The following is a 17339-nucleotide window of genomic DNA, read 5'->3' on the forward strand; positions in this document are numbered from 1 at the left end:
AAATGAGTGATTCCACATTCTGTGGCACATTAATTAAGGAGGGGTTCACATGTTATCACATGGACTAGTTACTGCTGTACTGAGCTAACAGCAAAGTTGGTCAAGGCACTAAAAGAAAGCTTCATGAGCTGTCTGCTGTGGAAATGCTACCCTACTTGTCAACTCCATGTATTTCACAGTGGCTGCCTCGTAGTACATACATGCACACATGCATGCCAGGGTCCCTTTAAATGAACTCCAGATGCATGTGTCACCTGACACAGCACCTAGCTTTACTTGGGATCTGGGGAATTGAAGCACCTTTAACTGCTGAGCCATCTCCTTGACCTCTACTCTTACCATTTCACTTCTTTTATTCTTGACATACTCATTTGTTCACAGGAAAACTATAAAGCCAGCAAAATAGGTCTGTATTCCATAAAGCAATGTCGATAAAACAGGGTCAGAGAAAAGTGTCTCCTTATCATTTACAAAGGGCCGGGTTCAGTCCCCAGCACTGCATACAACCACATGTGGTTGCACTCACAAGGCAGAAGCAAGAGAATCAGAAGTCCAGGACTGATCCTGGCTACATAGACAGTTTGAGGCCAACCTGGGCTACGTGTAACCCTGTTTGAAAGAGAAATAGAAGAAAAAAATTACTTGACATATGTGGTGGTTTGATTCAGGTGTCCCCCATAAACTTAGGTGTTCTGAATGCTAGGTTCCCAGCTGATGGAGATTTGGAAATTAATGCCTCCTGGAGGGAGTGTATTGTTGGGGGTGGGCTTATGGGTATTATAGCCAGTTTCCCCTTCCCAGTGTTTGGCACACCCTCCTGTTGCTGTGGTCCACCCTCTGCTCATGCCATCATTTTCCCCTGCCATAGTGAAGCTTCCCCTCAAGCCTGTAAGCCAAAATAAATCTCTTTCTCCCAGAAGCTGTTCTTGGTTGGTGATTTCTACCAGCAATGTGAACCGGACTGCAACAGTAAAGTGGTACCGAGGAGTGGGGTTGCTGCTAGACACCTGACTATGTGGCTTCAGCCTTTCATAGCTGATTTTCAAGAGGAATGTGGGAGGATTTGAAATCTTGGCCTAAGAGATGCTTTGCAGTGCTGTAAGTACAGCTTGATGGGCTATTCTGGTCTGAGCTGCAAGACCTGAATGCAGTAAGAACTATGGACTGTGAGGTTTGGCTTATGAGGGTGAGAAAGAGCTTTGCTTGGACTGGGCTAGCAGTTTGTATGAGAAGCTTGCTCTTATGCCCGTGTCCTGAGAAGTTGTGCAGTTTGCATAGAAATGAACTGGTGTGAGCAGAGGGATATGACACAGAAAGAAAAATCTTTGGGTGAACTCTTGCCCGTTCAGCTGCAACTGAGAGATTACAACTCTTGAGACTGAGCTAACTGACCTGTGCGGGGGCAACAAGAAGAATGTAGACTCTTTTGAAGGGGCCTGAGTGCTCAGGGAGTGTCCTGTTCTTCAAAGTCTGCTTTATTCCCCCCTGGATTAACAAATTGGCATCCTACCTGATATCATGGAGTATAAGAAATGCTGGAAAGAGGGTCATTGAGTTTGCAACACAGTCTTGTGTTTTGGAAATGGCCATGGGCAGTGTGAAGCAGGTTTGCTGGTTGCCTGCATAGAGACACCATGGGGCCATGAGGATGAACCGTGGATTACAGTGCAGACCCAGTGGAGATGCCGGAACCATGAGATGGCTGCCAAGGAGCTGCCGGCCCTGATGAAGTTTTCCAGGACTGTGAGTAGCCTAGCTGGAGGGGCAGATTTGGAATGCCAGAGAGTTGTTGCTGGTTAGAATTATTGGACTTGAAGATTTGTCACTGACTAGAGTTGCCAGACTTGAAGCTACAGAGTTTGATGTTTGCCCTGGTTGTTTTAAATCTTGTATTGGTTGAATATTTCTTTGCTATTCCCAATGCCATCTTTTGCGGTGTGAATATTTATTCTGTGCCATTATGGGTTTTTTGAGGTTATTTTTTGGTATTATGGCTCAGTTAAAAGATCTTGGACTATGGGGATGTTTGAACATCATTGGGATTGATTAAAAACTATGGGGACTTTTAAAGTCAGACTGAATGCATTGTATTTTACATCATGTATGGATATCAGTTTATGGGGGTCAGGGGCGGAATGTGGTGGTTTGATTCAGGTGTCCCCCATAAACTTAGGTGTTCTGAATGCTAGGTTCCCAGCTGATGGAGATTTGGGAATTAATGCCTCCTGGAGCGAGTGTATTGTTGGGGACAGGCTTATGGGTATTATAGCCAGTTTCCCCTCCCCAGTGTTTGGCACACCCTCCTGTTGCTGTGGTCCACCTTATGTTGGCCAGGGGGTGATGTCCACCCTCTGCTCATGCCATCGTTTTCCCCTGCCATCGTGGAGCTTCTCCTTGAGCCTGTAAGCCAAAATAAATCTCTTTTTCCCAGAAGCTGCTCTTGGTTGGGTGATTTCTACCAGCAATGTGAACCAAACTGCAACAACATATTAATTAAAAACAAAGAAGAACCCAATAGTGAATGTGAAAGACAGCAGAGATGGAGATGGCTCAGTGCATAAAGTGCTTGCTACACTGAGTTTAGATCTACAGAACCCACATAAAAAGCTGGCCGCTATACTCGACATCTATAATCCCAGCATAGGAGGCACACACGCGAGCCTGCAGGCCAGCTAGTCTAGAAAGCCAGCAGTGAGCACTCTTATGACCCTGCCACAAACAAGGTGAAAGGCTGGGAGCAACATATAAGGCTGTTTTGTGACTTCCATATGTGTGCTGTGGCAAGCACATGCCCAGGAACACACCTACACACTCTAACCCACACATGAAAATACACACAAAAAACAGATATGCATAACAACAAGTTGTTTAATGGATGCTGTCCTCCTGTCCAGAGTTTCTAAAACTTTTTTTAAATGTACTTTTAAAGTTAAAAGGCTGTTTAAATCTGCTAAACTTGAAGGATACTAAATGTAATTTAAATGGGGTGTGGTGGCACATGGCTTTAATCCCAGCACTCAGGAGGCCAAAGTAGGAGGACCACTGTGAGTGGGAGCCAGCCTGAGACTCCACAGTGAATTCAAGGTCAGCCTGAGCTAGAGAGAGACCCTCCCTTAGAAAACAAAAACAAAACACACACTCACACACACACACACACACACACACACACACACACACACACGGGGGGGGGGGGGGGCTGGAGAGATGGCTTAGCAGTTAAGCACTGGCCTGTGAAGTCTAAGGACCCTGGTTCGAGACTCAATTCCCCAGGACCCACGTTAGCCAGATGCACAAGGTGGCGCCTGTATCTGGAGTTCATTTGCAGTGGCTGGAAGCCTTGGCGTGCCCATTCTCTCTCTCTCCTCTCCCTCTCTCCCTCTCTCTCTCCCTTCCTCTCTCCCTCCTCCTTTCTCTCTCTGTCACTTTCAAATAAATTAAAAAAAAAAAAAAAACACATTCACACACAAAACTCTGGGACTTAAAAAGTTAAAAATTGAAGTGATAAACAGCTTAAAAATATAAAAAGAAAATAATTGTGACAGATATATGTATTTTATACCACCAAGAGTGTTACAAACTTGGAAGATTTTTAAAGTTATAAAATTCAAATTTTCATTGATATTTTAAAATGTTTTAAATTTAAATGTTCTATATAAAGGACTATAAGCTCTTTAATTTTTTCTGAAAACCCTTAGCAATTCATAAGCAAATATTACTAAAATGAGTTAAGATAAGGATAATCCTTGGGGTGATAATTAAATTCAATTCATGTATTCAGGTATATAAATAAAGCCAGAAGCTTCTACTTCAGGAAAGAAACAACTTTCTGGGAAGAGAATAAAATGGGGAGGATATAAGTATAAAAGTACTTTCTTCCAGTTGGAGCCATAATCATAGGGATTTTATGCTCAAGGCAAAAACATCCTTCACAGCTATTTCCTCCTTGCTTTCTCATCCCACATACACTTAATTAACTTAGAACTCAAATAAGAGACAGATTAAATAGGAACATTATTTTCTCCTAAGCAGGCTGAAGAGATGGCTTAGCACCTAAGGTGCTTGCCTGCAAAGCCAAAGAACTCAGGTTCAATTCCCAAGGACTCACATAAGCCAGATGCACAAGGTGGCACATGTGTTTGGAGTTTATCTAGCAGTGGCTAGAGGCCCTGGCATGCCCATTCTCTCACTCTCAAATAAATAAATAATAGATAAAAATAAAATGGAAATACTAGACAAAGTAGACAGAATTACAATGTTTAAAACACACATAAGCTGGGCATGGTGGCACATGCCTTTAATCCCAGCACTCAGGAGGCAGAGATAGAAGGATTGCTGTGAGTTTGAGGCCACCCTGAGACTCCATAGTGAATTCCAGGTCAGCCTGGGCTAGAGTGAGACACTACCTTAACAAAACAAAAAACAAAAAAAAAAAACCACATACATAAGCTTCCAAAGAACCCTAAGAACTCAAAAGCAGATATAAAGGGCAACAAATTTCTAAGACATATTTCCTTAGTTAAGACAGTATAAGTTGATCCAGGAAAAAGTAAATACTGTAATGGAAATAAAGATAACAAAAACGTATGAAGGAAGTCAGACACAGTAGCACACACCTGTGATCCCATTATTCAAGAAACAGAGGCAGGAAGATTAGAGTTCAAGGCCATCCTGAACCATTATACAGTGAAACCCTTTCTCAAAACACCAAGGAGTAGAGATGCAGCTAAATGGTAGAGTTCTTCCTTACCATGTGAAAGAATATGTCCCTTAGTACAATAACAACATGTCAGTTATGGGAGTGACCAACTGCTCTCTGATTGGATTTGAGACCTGCTCCATGGGAGGGTGGAGGAGTGGATTCACGCCTGGTACTTAAAACATAGTCAAAAGCCTATGGCTGGGAAGGTCATAAGCCGTAGAGGAGAAGCTACCATTGTTGCTTGACTTAATAGGGCAAACATCAAACTGCCCTGTCAATGTTATGCTTATGCTATACATTATTGTTGCTCCCACTTCTGGATAGAGAGAAGCTTCATTTTTCTCAGATAGTTGTGACATTGCTTCTCAGCCTTTTGGCTAACATTAAATAAAGTATCATATGGCAGTTACTCCTGGGGAGACTCAAAACTCATCACTATGCTGAGAAGTGACAGTTGAGTATGCAGCACTAAATGAGACATATGTATCATACTTTCCATGGCTGAGGAACCATTATGGAAGACATGGCACAAAGAATGTAAGAGCCAAGGGATGGAAACACTCTTCCAGATACAAAGTGTACGGTGCACATGACATGCATAATATTAGGTACATCATTGTGTCATAGATGGTGATGGAGGGAAAAGAAAAAAAATATTAGGGCTGGAATCATGGCTTAATGGTTAAGGCGCTTGCCTGCAAAACCTAAGAATTCATGTCCAAATCTCCAGGTCCCATGTAACCAGACACTGTGACACAAGTGCAAAATGTTGCCTGTGTGTGTGTGGGGGGGGGCCACACTTCCAGAGCTCATTCTCAGCAAGCTGAAGGCCCTGGTGCTCCCATTCTCTCTCTCAAAATAATAATAAAAATTTAAAGAGAGAGACTAGTTGGAAAGAAGAAAGGGTTCAAAGGAAAGAGAATGGAGGAAAGGGGAAAAAACAAAGGAGAGGAATTATGATCAAAGCACATTATATATATGATAAAGATATCAATAAAAAATACAAATTTTAGATTAAGGTCTGCTTAATGCTTTGACAGAAATAATAAAAACAGTATAACTTAGCAAATGATAAATCTAAAAGCTACAAAAGCATTAGGTCTTTTGGTCTCTAGAGCCAAGAGCACATAAACTGTCTACATATATATTATTGATATGGTAATATTGGCTTGTAAGTGAGAACTCATATAAAGTTATTAAACTAGCTCAAAAATTTAGAAGCGTATATATGCATAATATTAAAACACATTCAGTGAAGTTGTAGGATATCAGACCAACATACAAAAGTAAAACCACTTATAATAGCTATAAAAATAAAAGGATGAAATACTTAGAAATAAACTTAATCCAGCCAGTAAAAGATATATTAGATAAAAATGATAAAACACTGGTGAGCCACACAAACAGAACATAATAATTCATTAATTGTACACAATGGGTAATAATGAGTTACAACAATTCACTTGATTAGGAGGTAAAGACAACCTAGGCTATAGAGCAAATTTGAGCCTATCTAAATTATACAGCAAGACTGTGTCTCAAACACAAAACAGTAAGCCGAGTATGGTGGTACACAACTTTAATCCCAGCAATTGGGACTCAGAGGGAAGAGGAACACCATGAGTTCGAGGCCACCTTGAGAATACAGATTGAATTCCAGGTCAGCCTGGGCTAAAGTGAATCCCTACCTCGAAAAACTAAACAACAACAAAAAAATGTAGAGCAGGACATGGTGATGCATGTCCTTAATCCCAGCACTCAAGAGGAAGGGCTAAGGAGGATGACTGTGAGTTTGAGGCCAACCTAGTTAAGTATACAGTGAGTTCCATGTTAGCCTGGGCTAGAGTGAGATCCTACTCCAAAGAAATCAAATACAGATAGATGACAGATGATTGTTTGATTGATGAAAGAAAGAAAGCAGAAAGAAAGAAAGAAAGAAAGAAAGAAAGAAAGAAAGAAAGAAAGAAAGAAAGAAAGAAAGAAAGAAGGTAAGTAACAATAACTGACTCAAATAGTGTAATTTTTAAGGCATATCTTATTATTTCTCTTTTGCTCCATATTCTCTTCCTGTTCTTTTCTCCTACACTCAGACTTCTGAAATTTACCCATTTATAAAACATCCTAGGTCAGTGGGTAAGGCACTTGCCTGTAAAGTCTAACAACTCAGGTTTGATTCCCCAATACCCACGTAAAACCAGATGCATAAAGTAGTACATCATCTAAAGTTCATTTGCAGCAGCTGGAAGGTCCTGACATGCCCCCATTCTATCAATCATCTTTCTTCTCTGCTTACAAATAAATAAATAAATAAGTAATTTTAATAGAGCCAGGTGTGGTGGAACGTGCCTTTACTCCCAGCACCAGGGAGGCGAGGTAGGAGGATCATTGTGAGTTTGAGACCACTCTGAGACTACCTAGTGAATTCCAGGTCAGCCTGGGCTAGAGCAAGAGTCTACCTCAAAAAAAAAATCAAAAATAAAAATATCCTAAATAGCAAAAGACAAAGAAAGAAAGCTGAGCACCTACCTGAAGTCTTGCCAGTTGAGCAGTTCGGGCTACTATTTTATTGTATGGCTCAACAATCTTTGCTTTCATCCTAAACGGGAAAAAAGAGAAAGGAGAGTGGGAATAAAGTCATTTTCATAATATCAATGGGTAGAAATATAACATCCTATAATTTATAAAATGAACTGTACCTATCAACAGCTCCCTGCAAAGCTCCAGTTCTCGCCTGCACCATTTGAAGAACACCTAGGAGACACAACAGTTCACATTGGGTTTACAAATGTATGGGAGGGATTCACAATGGGTCACAAAGTCAAAAATAAAAGAAAATATACCCAAGTGTAATTTTTCTTTTTCCTGCCACCATCCTATTCCAAACAAGAAACATGTCTTCTACTTGACTGATAAAAGCCTTGAACTGTCCACACTCCTCCAGCCCCTGCTCCATGGAGCCTGACAGGGAATTCAGCATGACTACTTATGAGTTATAGAGGTTCCATCTAGAAGGGTGAAAAACTTCTGAATCTAGATTGTGCTGACAGTTACACAACACTGTGAATCTGCTTACTGCTGCTGAACTGCATACTTTAAACCTGTTTAAAGTATAAATTTTATGTTATATGTATTTTACAATTATAAGAAAAATCTACAAGTGATCTTTAAAAGTTCAAACTGAAGCCGGGCGTGGTGGCGCACGCCTTTAATCCCAGCACTCAGGAGGCAGAGGTAGGAGGATCGCTGAGAGTTCGAGGCCACCCTGAGACTACATAGTGAATTCCAGGTCAGCCTGAGCCAGAGTGAGACCCTAACTCGAAAAACCAAAAAAAAAAAAAAAAAAAAAGTTCAAACTGCATCATACTATCCTTGTGCTTAAAATCCTCCCATGGTATCCCTTCACTTCAATACTATAACTACGGTCCACAGCTGAGCTACAACACCATGCATGAACCAGCAACAGCGGACCCACTGCCCACAGTACTGTTCAGCCCCTATTCTCTGATTGGATAAATTTCTATTTCTTCAACCTTGTCTTCACAAAAATAATTTCAAATTCCAACTAACTTAAGAGTCTTTTATTTTTTATTTTTATTTATTTATTTGAGAGCAAGAGAGAATGGGCATGCCAGGGCCTCATGCCACTGCAAACACACTCCAGACACGTGCACCCCCTTGTGCATCTGGCTAATGTGGGTCCTGAGGAAGCAAGCCTTGAACCAGGGTCCTCAGGCTTCACAGACAAGCACTTAATCGCTAAGCCATCTCTCCAGCCCAAGAGTCTTTTATTATTCCCTCCTACAGTACATTCTTGACATTATGGCACTTGTTATATTTGGTAATTATATAATACTTATAATGTCTGGTTAGGACTTTACTCACCCTTTAGACTATGAATTCCTGAGGTTAAGAAAAGCACCTATTTCACTCACTAATATAAAATCAAAGCCTACCTCAGAAGCACTTTCAGGATAACTCATCAATAAACATTCTTTGTACTAAGGAATTAGGTGTTGTGTTAGTAACAAATATGGTTGCGTGTGGTGGCGCACGCCTTTAATTCCAGCACTTGGGAGGCAGAGGTAGGAGGATCACAGACAGTTCAAGGCCACCCTGAGACTACGTAGTGAATTCCAAGTGAGCCTGACCTAGAGTAAAACCCTACCTTGAAAAACCAAAAACAAAACTAAAAAAAAATACACACACACACACACACACACAGAGAGAGAGAGAGAAAGAGAGAGAGAGAGACAGCAAGCATATGACTACATTTACACTCTGGATGTAAAAAATGAAGGAGATCTTTGTAAAATTATAAAAATATTTTCAGAAAGGTAGATCTTAAATTTCATTGCTTAGACTTTGCATTACTGCAGAGATTTAATTATTTTGAATTCTACTCTTTAAAACAGCTTATATATTCAACTGGCATAGTTGTAGTTTTAAGAACAAATCCAAGGAAGTTCAAGTACAGACATATGACCACATAGTAAATGAAGTAATATTAGAACTAATATGCATTCTTAAAAGCATATAGGTATGTAATAAAATGGCTCAGTTCAACAGAATTTTCAGGAACTAGGTAATTCCCATTTTCTTTTAGAGTTCATTCACCAACTGCCTACCTGCCCTGTTATCTGCTTTCCTTACATCTCGTTCTATAGAGTTCACAATTTACTTGTAATTGGTGTTTACTACACCAAAATGGATCTTATCAAGGTCACCAGGTTGCCAATTTCAACTGTTAGTCATATTTTACTTTCAGAAAGTCAAAACTGGGACTGTAGAGATGGCTTAGCAGTTAGGCGCTTGCCTGTGAAACCTCAGGACCCCGGTTCGAGGCTCGATTCCCCAGGACCCATGTAAACCAGACGCACAAGGTGGCTCATGCATCTGGAGTTTGTTTGCAGTGGCTGGAGGTCCTGGTGTGCCCATTCTCTATCTATCTGCCTCTTTCTCTGTCTGTCACTCTCAAATAAATAAATAAAAATAAACAATTTTAAAGAGGTGAAAACCATTGGCTTCTACCTCCTCCTTCCCTGAAGCATTTTTTCTTCTCTAAGATTCCAAGTCACAGGATTCCTCTTGTCTCATTCATTGCTCCTATTCTTCTTTCAGACATCTCTATGGTAGAGTATCTCCCAAGACTGGAACCTGTCACCTCTTAATACAGTCTTTCAGGGACTTCACTCAACCTCAATTTTCTTTTCAATAAAACACTGATTTAAGCCAGACATGATGACTCCCATTATAATCCCATCATTCAGGAGGCTGAGTTAAGAGGATTGATGTGAGTTTGAGTTCAGCCTGTGATATGGAGTGAGTACCAGCTCAACCTGGACTAGAATGAGACCCTGACTAAAAAAAACAAACGAGAAAGCTGGACGTGGTGGTGCACACCTTTAATCTCAGCACCCAGGAGGCAAAGGTAGGAGAATCACCATGAGTTTGAGGCCACCATGAGATTACCTAGTGAATTCCAGGTCAGCCTGGGCTAGAGTGAGACCCTACCTTGAAAAAAAAAAAAAAGGCTGGAGAGATGGCTTAATGTTTAAGGTACTTGTCTGTGAAGCCTAAGGACACAGGTTCAATTCCCCAGTACCCACATATAGCCAGATGCACAAGGTAGCTCATGCATCTGGAGTTCATTTGCAGTGGCTAGAGGCCCTGGTACACCCATATATTCTATCTGCCTCTTTCTCTCTCTCAAATAAATACTTTTTAAAAACAAAAATAAATAGAATAGCATAAAATTTTTAATAAAAACACAGGGCTAGAAAGATGGCTTAGTGGTTAAAGTCCTTGCCTATGAAGCCTAAGGACCCAGTTTCAATTCTCCAGGTCCCACATAAACCAGATGCACAAAGTAACACATGCATCCTTTGCAGTGGCTAGAGGCCCTGGCATGTTTATTCTCTGTCTGTGTCTCTATCACTCTAATAATAAAACTGAAAACATTTAAAAATCATTTTAAGGCTGGGCGTGGTGGCACACACCTTTAATCCCAGCATTCAGGAGGCAGAGGTAAGAGGATCACTGTGAGTTTGAGGCCACCCTGAGACTACCTAGAGAATTCCAGGTCAGCCTGAGCTAAAGTGAGACCCTACCTCGAAACCTCCCCACCAAAAAAAATCATTTTAAAAAACACAAAAAGGGCTGGGCGTGGTTGCACACACCTTTAATCCCAGCACTCAGGAGGCAGAAGTAGGAGGATTGCCATGACTTTGACGCCACCCTGAGATGACAGTGAACTCCAGGTCAGCCTGAGCTAAAGTGAAACCCTACCTCAAAAAAAAAAAAAAAAAAAAAAAAACCCACAAAAAATTGGTTGAAATGAACACATACATGTATGTGTGCACATGTGTCTATGTATGTGTGTGTGCATAAAGATAGAGGGGAGGAAAGAAAAGACAGAGAGATGCTTTTATTTTCGGTATCTGTGTAGTGTACCCCATGTCACATGCGTGTGTGCATGTAGATGGGCACACCTCATGTGCACCAGTGCAGAGTCAGAGGATGTCAGATGTCCTCCTCGATCACTCTTCCCCCTTGAGACAGTCTCTCTCATTGAACCAGGAGACCCCTGTTTTTTTCTGGCCAGATGGCTAACCAGGGAGCCCCAGAGATCTTCCTCTCTCCACCCTCCTCAGCACTGGTGTTACAGGCTTGTGTGGCCATAGTCAGCCTTTTATGTGCATGCTGGAGATGAAATTTAGGAGTCCATGTTTGCCTAGGAAGCATTCTTACCTGCTGAGACATCTCTTCAGCTTCAAGAAATACTCTCTGCATCAGCATATGCAAAACACAATTACAATCTCTGGCCCTACAGTTGGTGTCAAATTTAGTATGTCAAATCCACTCCAAAGTCATAAATCTTGGGCTGGAGGAATGGCTTAGTGGTTAAGGTGCTTGCCTGCAAAGCCAAAGGACCCGGGTTCGATTCCCCAGCACCCACTTAAGCCAGATGCATAGGGTAGCACATGCATGTGGAGTTCGTTTGCAGTGGCTGGAGGCCCTGGCATGCCCATTCTCTTTCCTTCTCACTCTCTCTCCCCACCTCTTTCTCTTTGTCAGATAACTAAATAAAAATGAAATATTTCTTTAAAAATCCATACACCTCTAAAGCTTATCTCATCTCAGTAACTCATGCCACATCTATTCAGTTTTTCATACCAAAATCTACGGAACCATACATGGTGACTCTCCCTCAGTGCCTTCAGGCCCCATCAATGAATTGTATCATTTATTTGTTTACTTATCCACTCACACCCCTCAACCTTTCTTTATAGCCACAACTAATCCAACAACTTTGATTTTTTTTTTTTATGTAGGGTCTCGCTCTAGCCTAGGCTGACCTGGAATTCACTATGTAGTCTCAGGCTGACCTCGAACTCACAGCCATCCTTCTACCTCTGCCTCCTGAGTGCTAGGACTAAAGGTGTGCGCCACCACGCCTGGCAACTTTGACTCTTCTACTAGTTTCCTAACTAGTATCTCCAATTACATTCTTGTGATTCTATACAGCCACCAGGTAAAGCTATTTAAAGCATTAATCTTACCACATAATACTCTAATTTAAACTCTCTAATGATATACTCCTACGAAAATCAAAGTGCTTTTCAGGAACATCCTCTGTGATTGCCTCACTTACTGAACTCATTCTTTCTAACTTTGAAACATGTCAAGTTAATTCCTGCTCCCATTCACTGTTTCCTAAGCTTTCAACACTTCTCTCTCAGATCTTCATATGACAGCTCCTTCTTATCATTTCAATGTTAGCTTTAAACGTTATCTTCATATAAAGGTCCTCTCTGCCCATCACAGCCAGTACAGGGCCTCCCTTTCTCTCTGCTCCATAAGCTGTTCTTTGCTGGACTTAAAAATATTTGCAGTTTTCTATTGGTACAAGAAGAATATAATAAGAATAAAAATTTAGGATTAATATACAATTTTTAGTGTACCTTTCATCTAAAAAGTAATATTCTAATAAGTGATTAGAAATATACATTCTAGGGCCAGATAGATGGCTTAGCGATTAAGGCATTTGCCTGTGAAGCCTAAGGACCCAGGTTCAATTCCCCAGTACCCACATAAGCCTGATGCCTAAGTTGGCACATGTGTCTGGAGTTCTTTTGCAGTGTCTGGAGACCCTGGTGTGCCCATTCTCTATCTGCCTCTTCCTCTCTTCCCCCATAAGAAAATAAAATTTATATATAGATAGATAGAGAAAGAGAGGGGGGAGAGAGAAATATACACTGCTAAAGTTATAAATGCATCCCTATACACCCACATATATGACTGACAGTGGTGGGGATAAACTCAGGGCCTCATTCCAGGCAAGTACTCTGCCACTGAACTACATCTTAGACCCACCAATATTTTAAATGTTGTAATTCTTTAAGAGTGTTCTTGGCTGGGGCAATGCCTTATTCAGTAAAGCATTAACTGTGAAAGCATGAGAACCTGAGTTCAGATCCCCAGCACCCATTTCATGCTGAGTGGACTTGGCACCCCCCAGTAGCCCCAGACCTCAGGCTTCCAGAGACATGGGATTGCGTGGCAAGGTGGCTAGCTAGATTAGCCATATTGGCAAGCACTGGTTTCAAGTAAGATGATCCTGCCTCAATAAATAAGGTAGCAAGTCACTGAGGACACCTAACACCAACCTCTGGCTTTCACACATAAGCATACATATGCACACATGCATCCATCACACACACCCAAAAAAGTATTCTGGCAAAAATAACCACATTATAGGACTAAAACGTGTATTAAAAACCAAAATAAGAAATATTTCTACTAGCTGGGCGTGGTGGCACATGCTTTTAATCCTGGCACTGGGGAGGCAGAGGTAGGAGGATCACCATGAGTTCGAGGCCACCTTGAGACTACATAGCGAATCCCAGGTCCACCTGAGCTAGAGTGAGACCTTATCTCAAAAAAAGAGTAAGAAAAGAAAAAAGAAAAAAAGAAGTATTACTACTATGATGATAAGTTTACACACACAATACTTAGAATCAATATGCTACCATGCCATGCACAGAAGGTTTCACAAGTGAAAATTTTATCATTTGCTTTACTTCCTTCCTTCCTTTTTCATTTATTTTGGTTTATCTAGGTAGGGTCTTGCTCTAGCTCAAGCTGACCTGGAATTTACTATGTAATCTCAGGCTGGCCTCAAACTCACAGCAATCTTCCTACCTCACTCAGCCTCCTGAGTGCTGGGACTACAGGCCTGCACTAACATGCCTGGTTCATTTGCCATATTTCCTTTAAATTAAGAAAGAATGAAAAACTCATAAATTTTATCAAATATGATTCCTAAAAACTAAAATCTAATATGTATTATACCACTACACTTTTCACTGATAAAAATGTCAAAGAAAGGAAAAAAGTAGAGAACTAAACCTACTTTCACTACTAGTACTCTGGTAATGCTATTTTTATTGTTTTAACTAATTAACACCTCTAGAAGCACTAAGTATACATATGGAAATCTGTTATAAGCATCTTTCTCATTAATCCCGCCCTTTTTTTGGGGGGGGGTGAGGTAGGGTTTTGCTTTAGCCAGGGCTGACATGAAATTCTCTATGTAGTCTCAGGGTAACCTCAATGCATAGCAATCCTCCTACCTCTGCCTCCCAAGTGCCGGGATTAAAGGTGTGCGCCACCATGCCCAGCCAAATAATAGCTTTTTGATATACACTAGCATCTCTGTTTTACAGATGGGAAAACTTTGGCAGAGCTTAGTAGCTGCAACAGACTGTATGGCCAGCACAGTCTAAAAACAGATACTCTCCAACCCTCAAGCTCAAAAGCTTCCAATCCTGGGCTATCTTTATTTCGGTTAAGTTAACTGAAATATACCTTCCAAAGACTCAATCCCAGTAGCTTGTGCCAGTAAGTCTTCATGTCTTGCAACAACCTGAAAAACCAAGGATGAACAATCAGCACTTGCTCTGAGTTTTCTTGGCAACCACAACACAGAATGCATGGTCTCTCCTACTGTATAAAGGGAACACATATTATACAATCGCAAGTATGTGTGCACGTGCACACACACGTTACACAGGTGTGCCTGAAATAAGTCATCAGCAGGGACACACACACACACATTTATAGGTCAACACACAGCAGAAAGTGATAATACTAGACTTGTCTTTGTTTGTTGATGCAAAATATTGTATGTCACAGACTAGGTAATTGATAAGCAAGAGAGATTTACAATCTATAGTAAGGGGACTGGGAAGGCCATGATCCAGTGCCTGCAAATTCAAGAGCTAGTCTTTATAAATGGTGCCTTCTACGCGTCTTCATGTGGTAGGAAGGGTGAACAATCTCCCGTAGGCCTCTGTTTAGAAGGCGCCAATCACTTCCCCAAAACCCAACCTACTAATATAATCATGCTGGGGATTAAGATTCAACACATTTAGCCACAGAAAGCCCCTCACTCTCCTCACCTTGATATTTTAAATCACTTTTATTGTATTTCTTTTATTTGGCTATCATTATCCAAATTTTACTTCTGTAATAAAACAATCACTGCAGGTTCAGATCTCATACTCAATATCACATCTTAAACAAGTGTAATTTCTTCCATCTAAGAGATGTTAGGTAAAAGTTAAATTCTTATTGATGTCTGCAAAGATACTGCATGCAAGCAATAAGAAAAATACCAAGTGTAAGATAAAATTTTACTTCTGTAATAAAACAATCATTGGGGTTCAGATCTCATACTCAATGTCACATCTCAAACAAGTGTAACTTCTTCCATCTAAGAGATGTTAGGTAAAAGTTAAATTCTTATTGATGTCTGCAAAGATACTGCATGCAAGCAATAGGAAAAATACCAAGTGTAAAATAAAAGATAATTTAAGGTGTCTCTTACTGTTGCAGTCAAGTTCACATAGCTGGTAGAAATCACCCAACTAAGAGTAGCTTTTGGGAAAAAAACAGGTTTATTTTGGCTTACAGGCTCGAGGGGGAAACTCCCTGATGTCAGGGGGAAATAATGGCATAAGCAGAGGGTGGACGTTACCCCCTGGCCCACATAGTGGACAACAGGAAAAAGAGTACGTGCCAAACAGTGGCATTTGGAAACTGACTATAACACCCATAAGCCCGCCCCCAACAATACACTCCCTCCAGGAGGCGTTAATTCCCAAATCTCCATCAGCTGGGAACCTAGCATTCAGAACACCTAAGTTTATGGGGGACACCTGAATCAAACTGCCACACTTACAAAAACCCATTCCCTGAGAACTTTATTTATTTATTTATTTTAAAGACTCTAGGGAGTCAATTAGCAACAAATCTGAACTTGAAGTTGGGATTCATTAACTAACTGCTTAAACTATATTGTACTCACAACATGTGTCAACTTTCTATAATTTCAGCAAATGTTATATTTTGTGCTTACAAAGTATAAGAAGTCAAAGTATTATTGCAATTTTATATATTTATATCATCCTACTTCCAAAATTCGGTTTTCTATTAACATTACCATAGGCATCCTATTTTTTGCCTGCTACATTCACTGTACATGGATTTAGGTATAAAAAGAATAGAATGAAACAAGGGTCTGGGAATGTAGGTATATTAGTTTTCAACTGCAAAAATAACTGGTTTTCAGAAATATGATTTGAGAAATAAGTGACACTTGTAGATTGTATATTTGTTCATGTAAATATGCATTTAGATTCAACGATAATGAGATTATAAAATGGCTAACTTATAACTTTAGACTGAATAATATGTAGGATTCAGAAGACTGAGATTACCTGGAGGTGTAGTTCTTTATCCAACTGACTGATCCCTTGAGCAAGTTTTGCTAGTTGTTCAGCAATTACAGCTTGATGAATAGACTGGGAAGTGTAAGTCTTTACATCAAAGTCTTCATTTAAAAAGTCACTGTAACATTCTGGGGGGGGGGGGAATAAAGCTTTTTATTTATTCTGCATTAAATTACAGTTATCAAGCAACAGAACAATTATAATAATTAACATGTTTCCACTCTAGACATTAAGAACAAGTGCAAATGCTTCCTGTAACACCAAAGAACTGGAGTGGACAACAGCAGAAGTGGTCCCACTTGTGACAGCTTACCATGCCCCAGGTATTGATCTACGCATGCACCCTGATTCACTCAATACTCACACTATCCTGTTGGAATCATCACAGTCCCCATGTCACAGGTGTGGAGCAGGCAAAGAGAGGCCATGAGATTGGTCCAGGGTCACTCACTGTCTGGGATTTCAACCCAGAAAGCCTAGTTAAAGAACCCTGGCTATGAATGACCCTACAGTGTTTCTAGGTGCATATTTTTCCAATGAATGGAAAGGAAGGAAAACCTGGAATAAGAGATGGAAAATACTATTACTAACTGTATGTACCCTTTATTTCAAGAAAATGAGCTTATTTTCAGAAAGAACACAGAAGGAAAGCTGGCTACTTATAATGTCTATTGATTCACGTTCCTCCAGACTGCTGCACAAGTACTATTATTTTAAAAAATGAATGTGGGGTTTGAGAAGAAATTAGCAAACATAAACGTATGGGTATGACTGAATTTAGAAAACAAGTAGATAGAAAAAAATAAAACAGCTCAGAATAGACCCTTAGAAGACAGGAATAAGTGATG

The 17339-nt window shown here is 40.5% G+C and overlaps 1 protein-coding gene across 3 annotated transcripts in view; it reads right to left on the bottom strand.

Moving 5' to 3' along the window:
• Positions 1 to 17339, bottom strand: part of Cog5 (component of oligomeric golgi complex 5) — a 277027-nt gene that overhangs the window by 253421 nt on the left and 6267 nt on the right. For 2 of the 3 annotated variants that reach the window (XM_004652876.3, XM_045135739.1), the window contains exons 2-5: positions 16480 to 16619; positions 14567 to 14624; positions 7396 to 7450; positions 7226 to 7295 (exon numbers count right to left, since the gene is read on the bottom strand). In XM_004652876.3, coding sequence (XP_004652933.2) covers positions 7226 to 7295; positions 7396 to 7450; positions 14567 to 14624; positions 16480 to 16619 — 323 coding nt within the window. Of the gene's footprint in view, positions 1 to 7225; positions 7296 to 7395; positions 7451 to 14566; positions 14625 to 16479; positions 16620 to 16855; positions 17021 to 17339 lie in introns of those variants that run through there. The other variant, XM_045135738.1, reaches the window with a different exon arrangement.

Source organism: Jaculus jaculus, chromosome 16, assembly GCF_020740685.1.
Source record: "Jaculus jaculus isolate mJacJac1 chromosome 16, mJacJac1.mat.Y.cur, whole genome shotgun sequence".
NCBI classification, from domain to species: Eukaryota; Metazoa; Chordata; class Mammalia; order Rodentia; family Dipodidae; genus Jaculus; species Jaculus jaculus.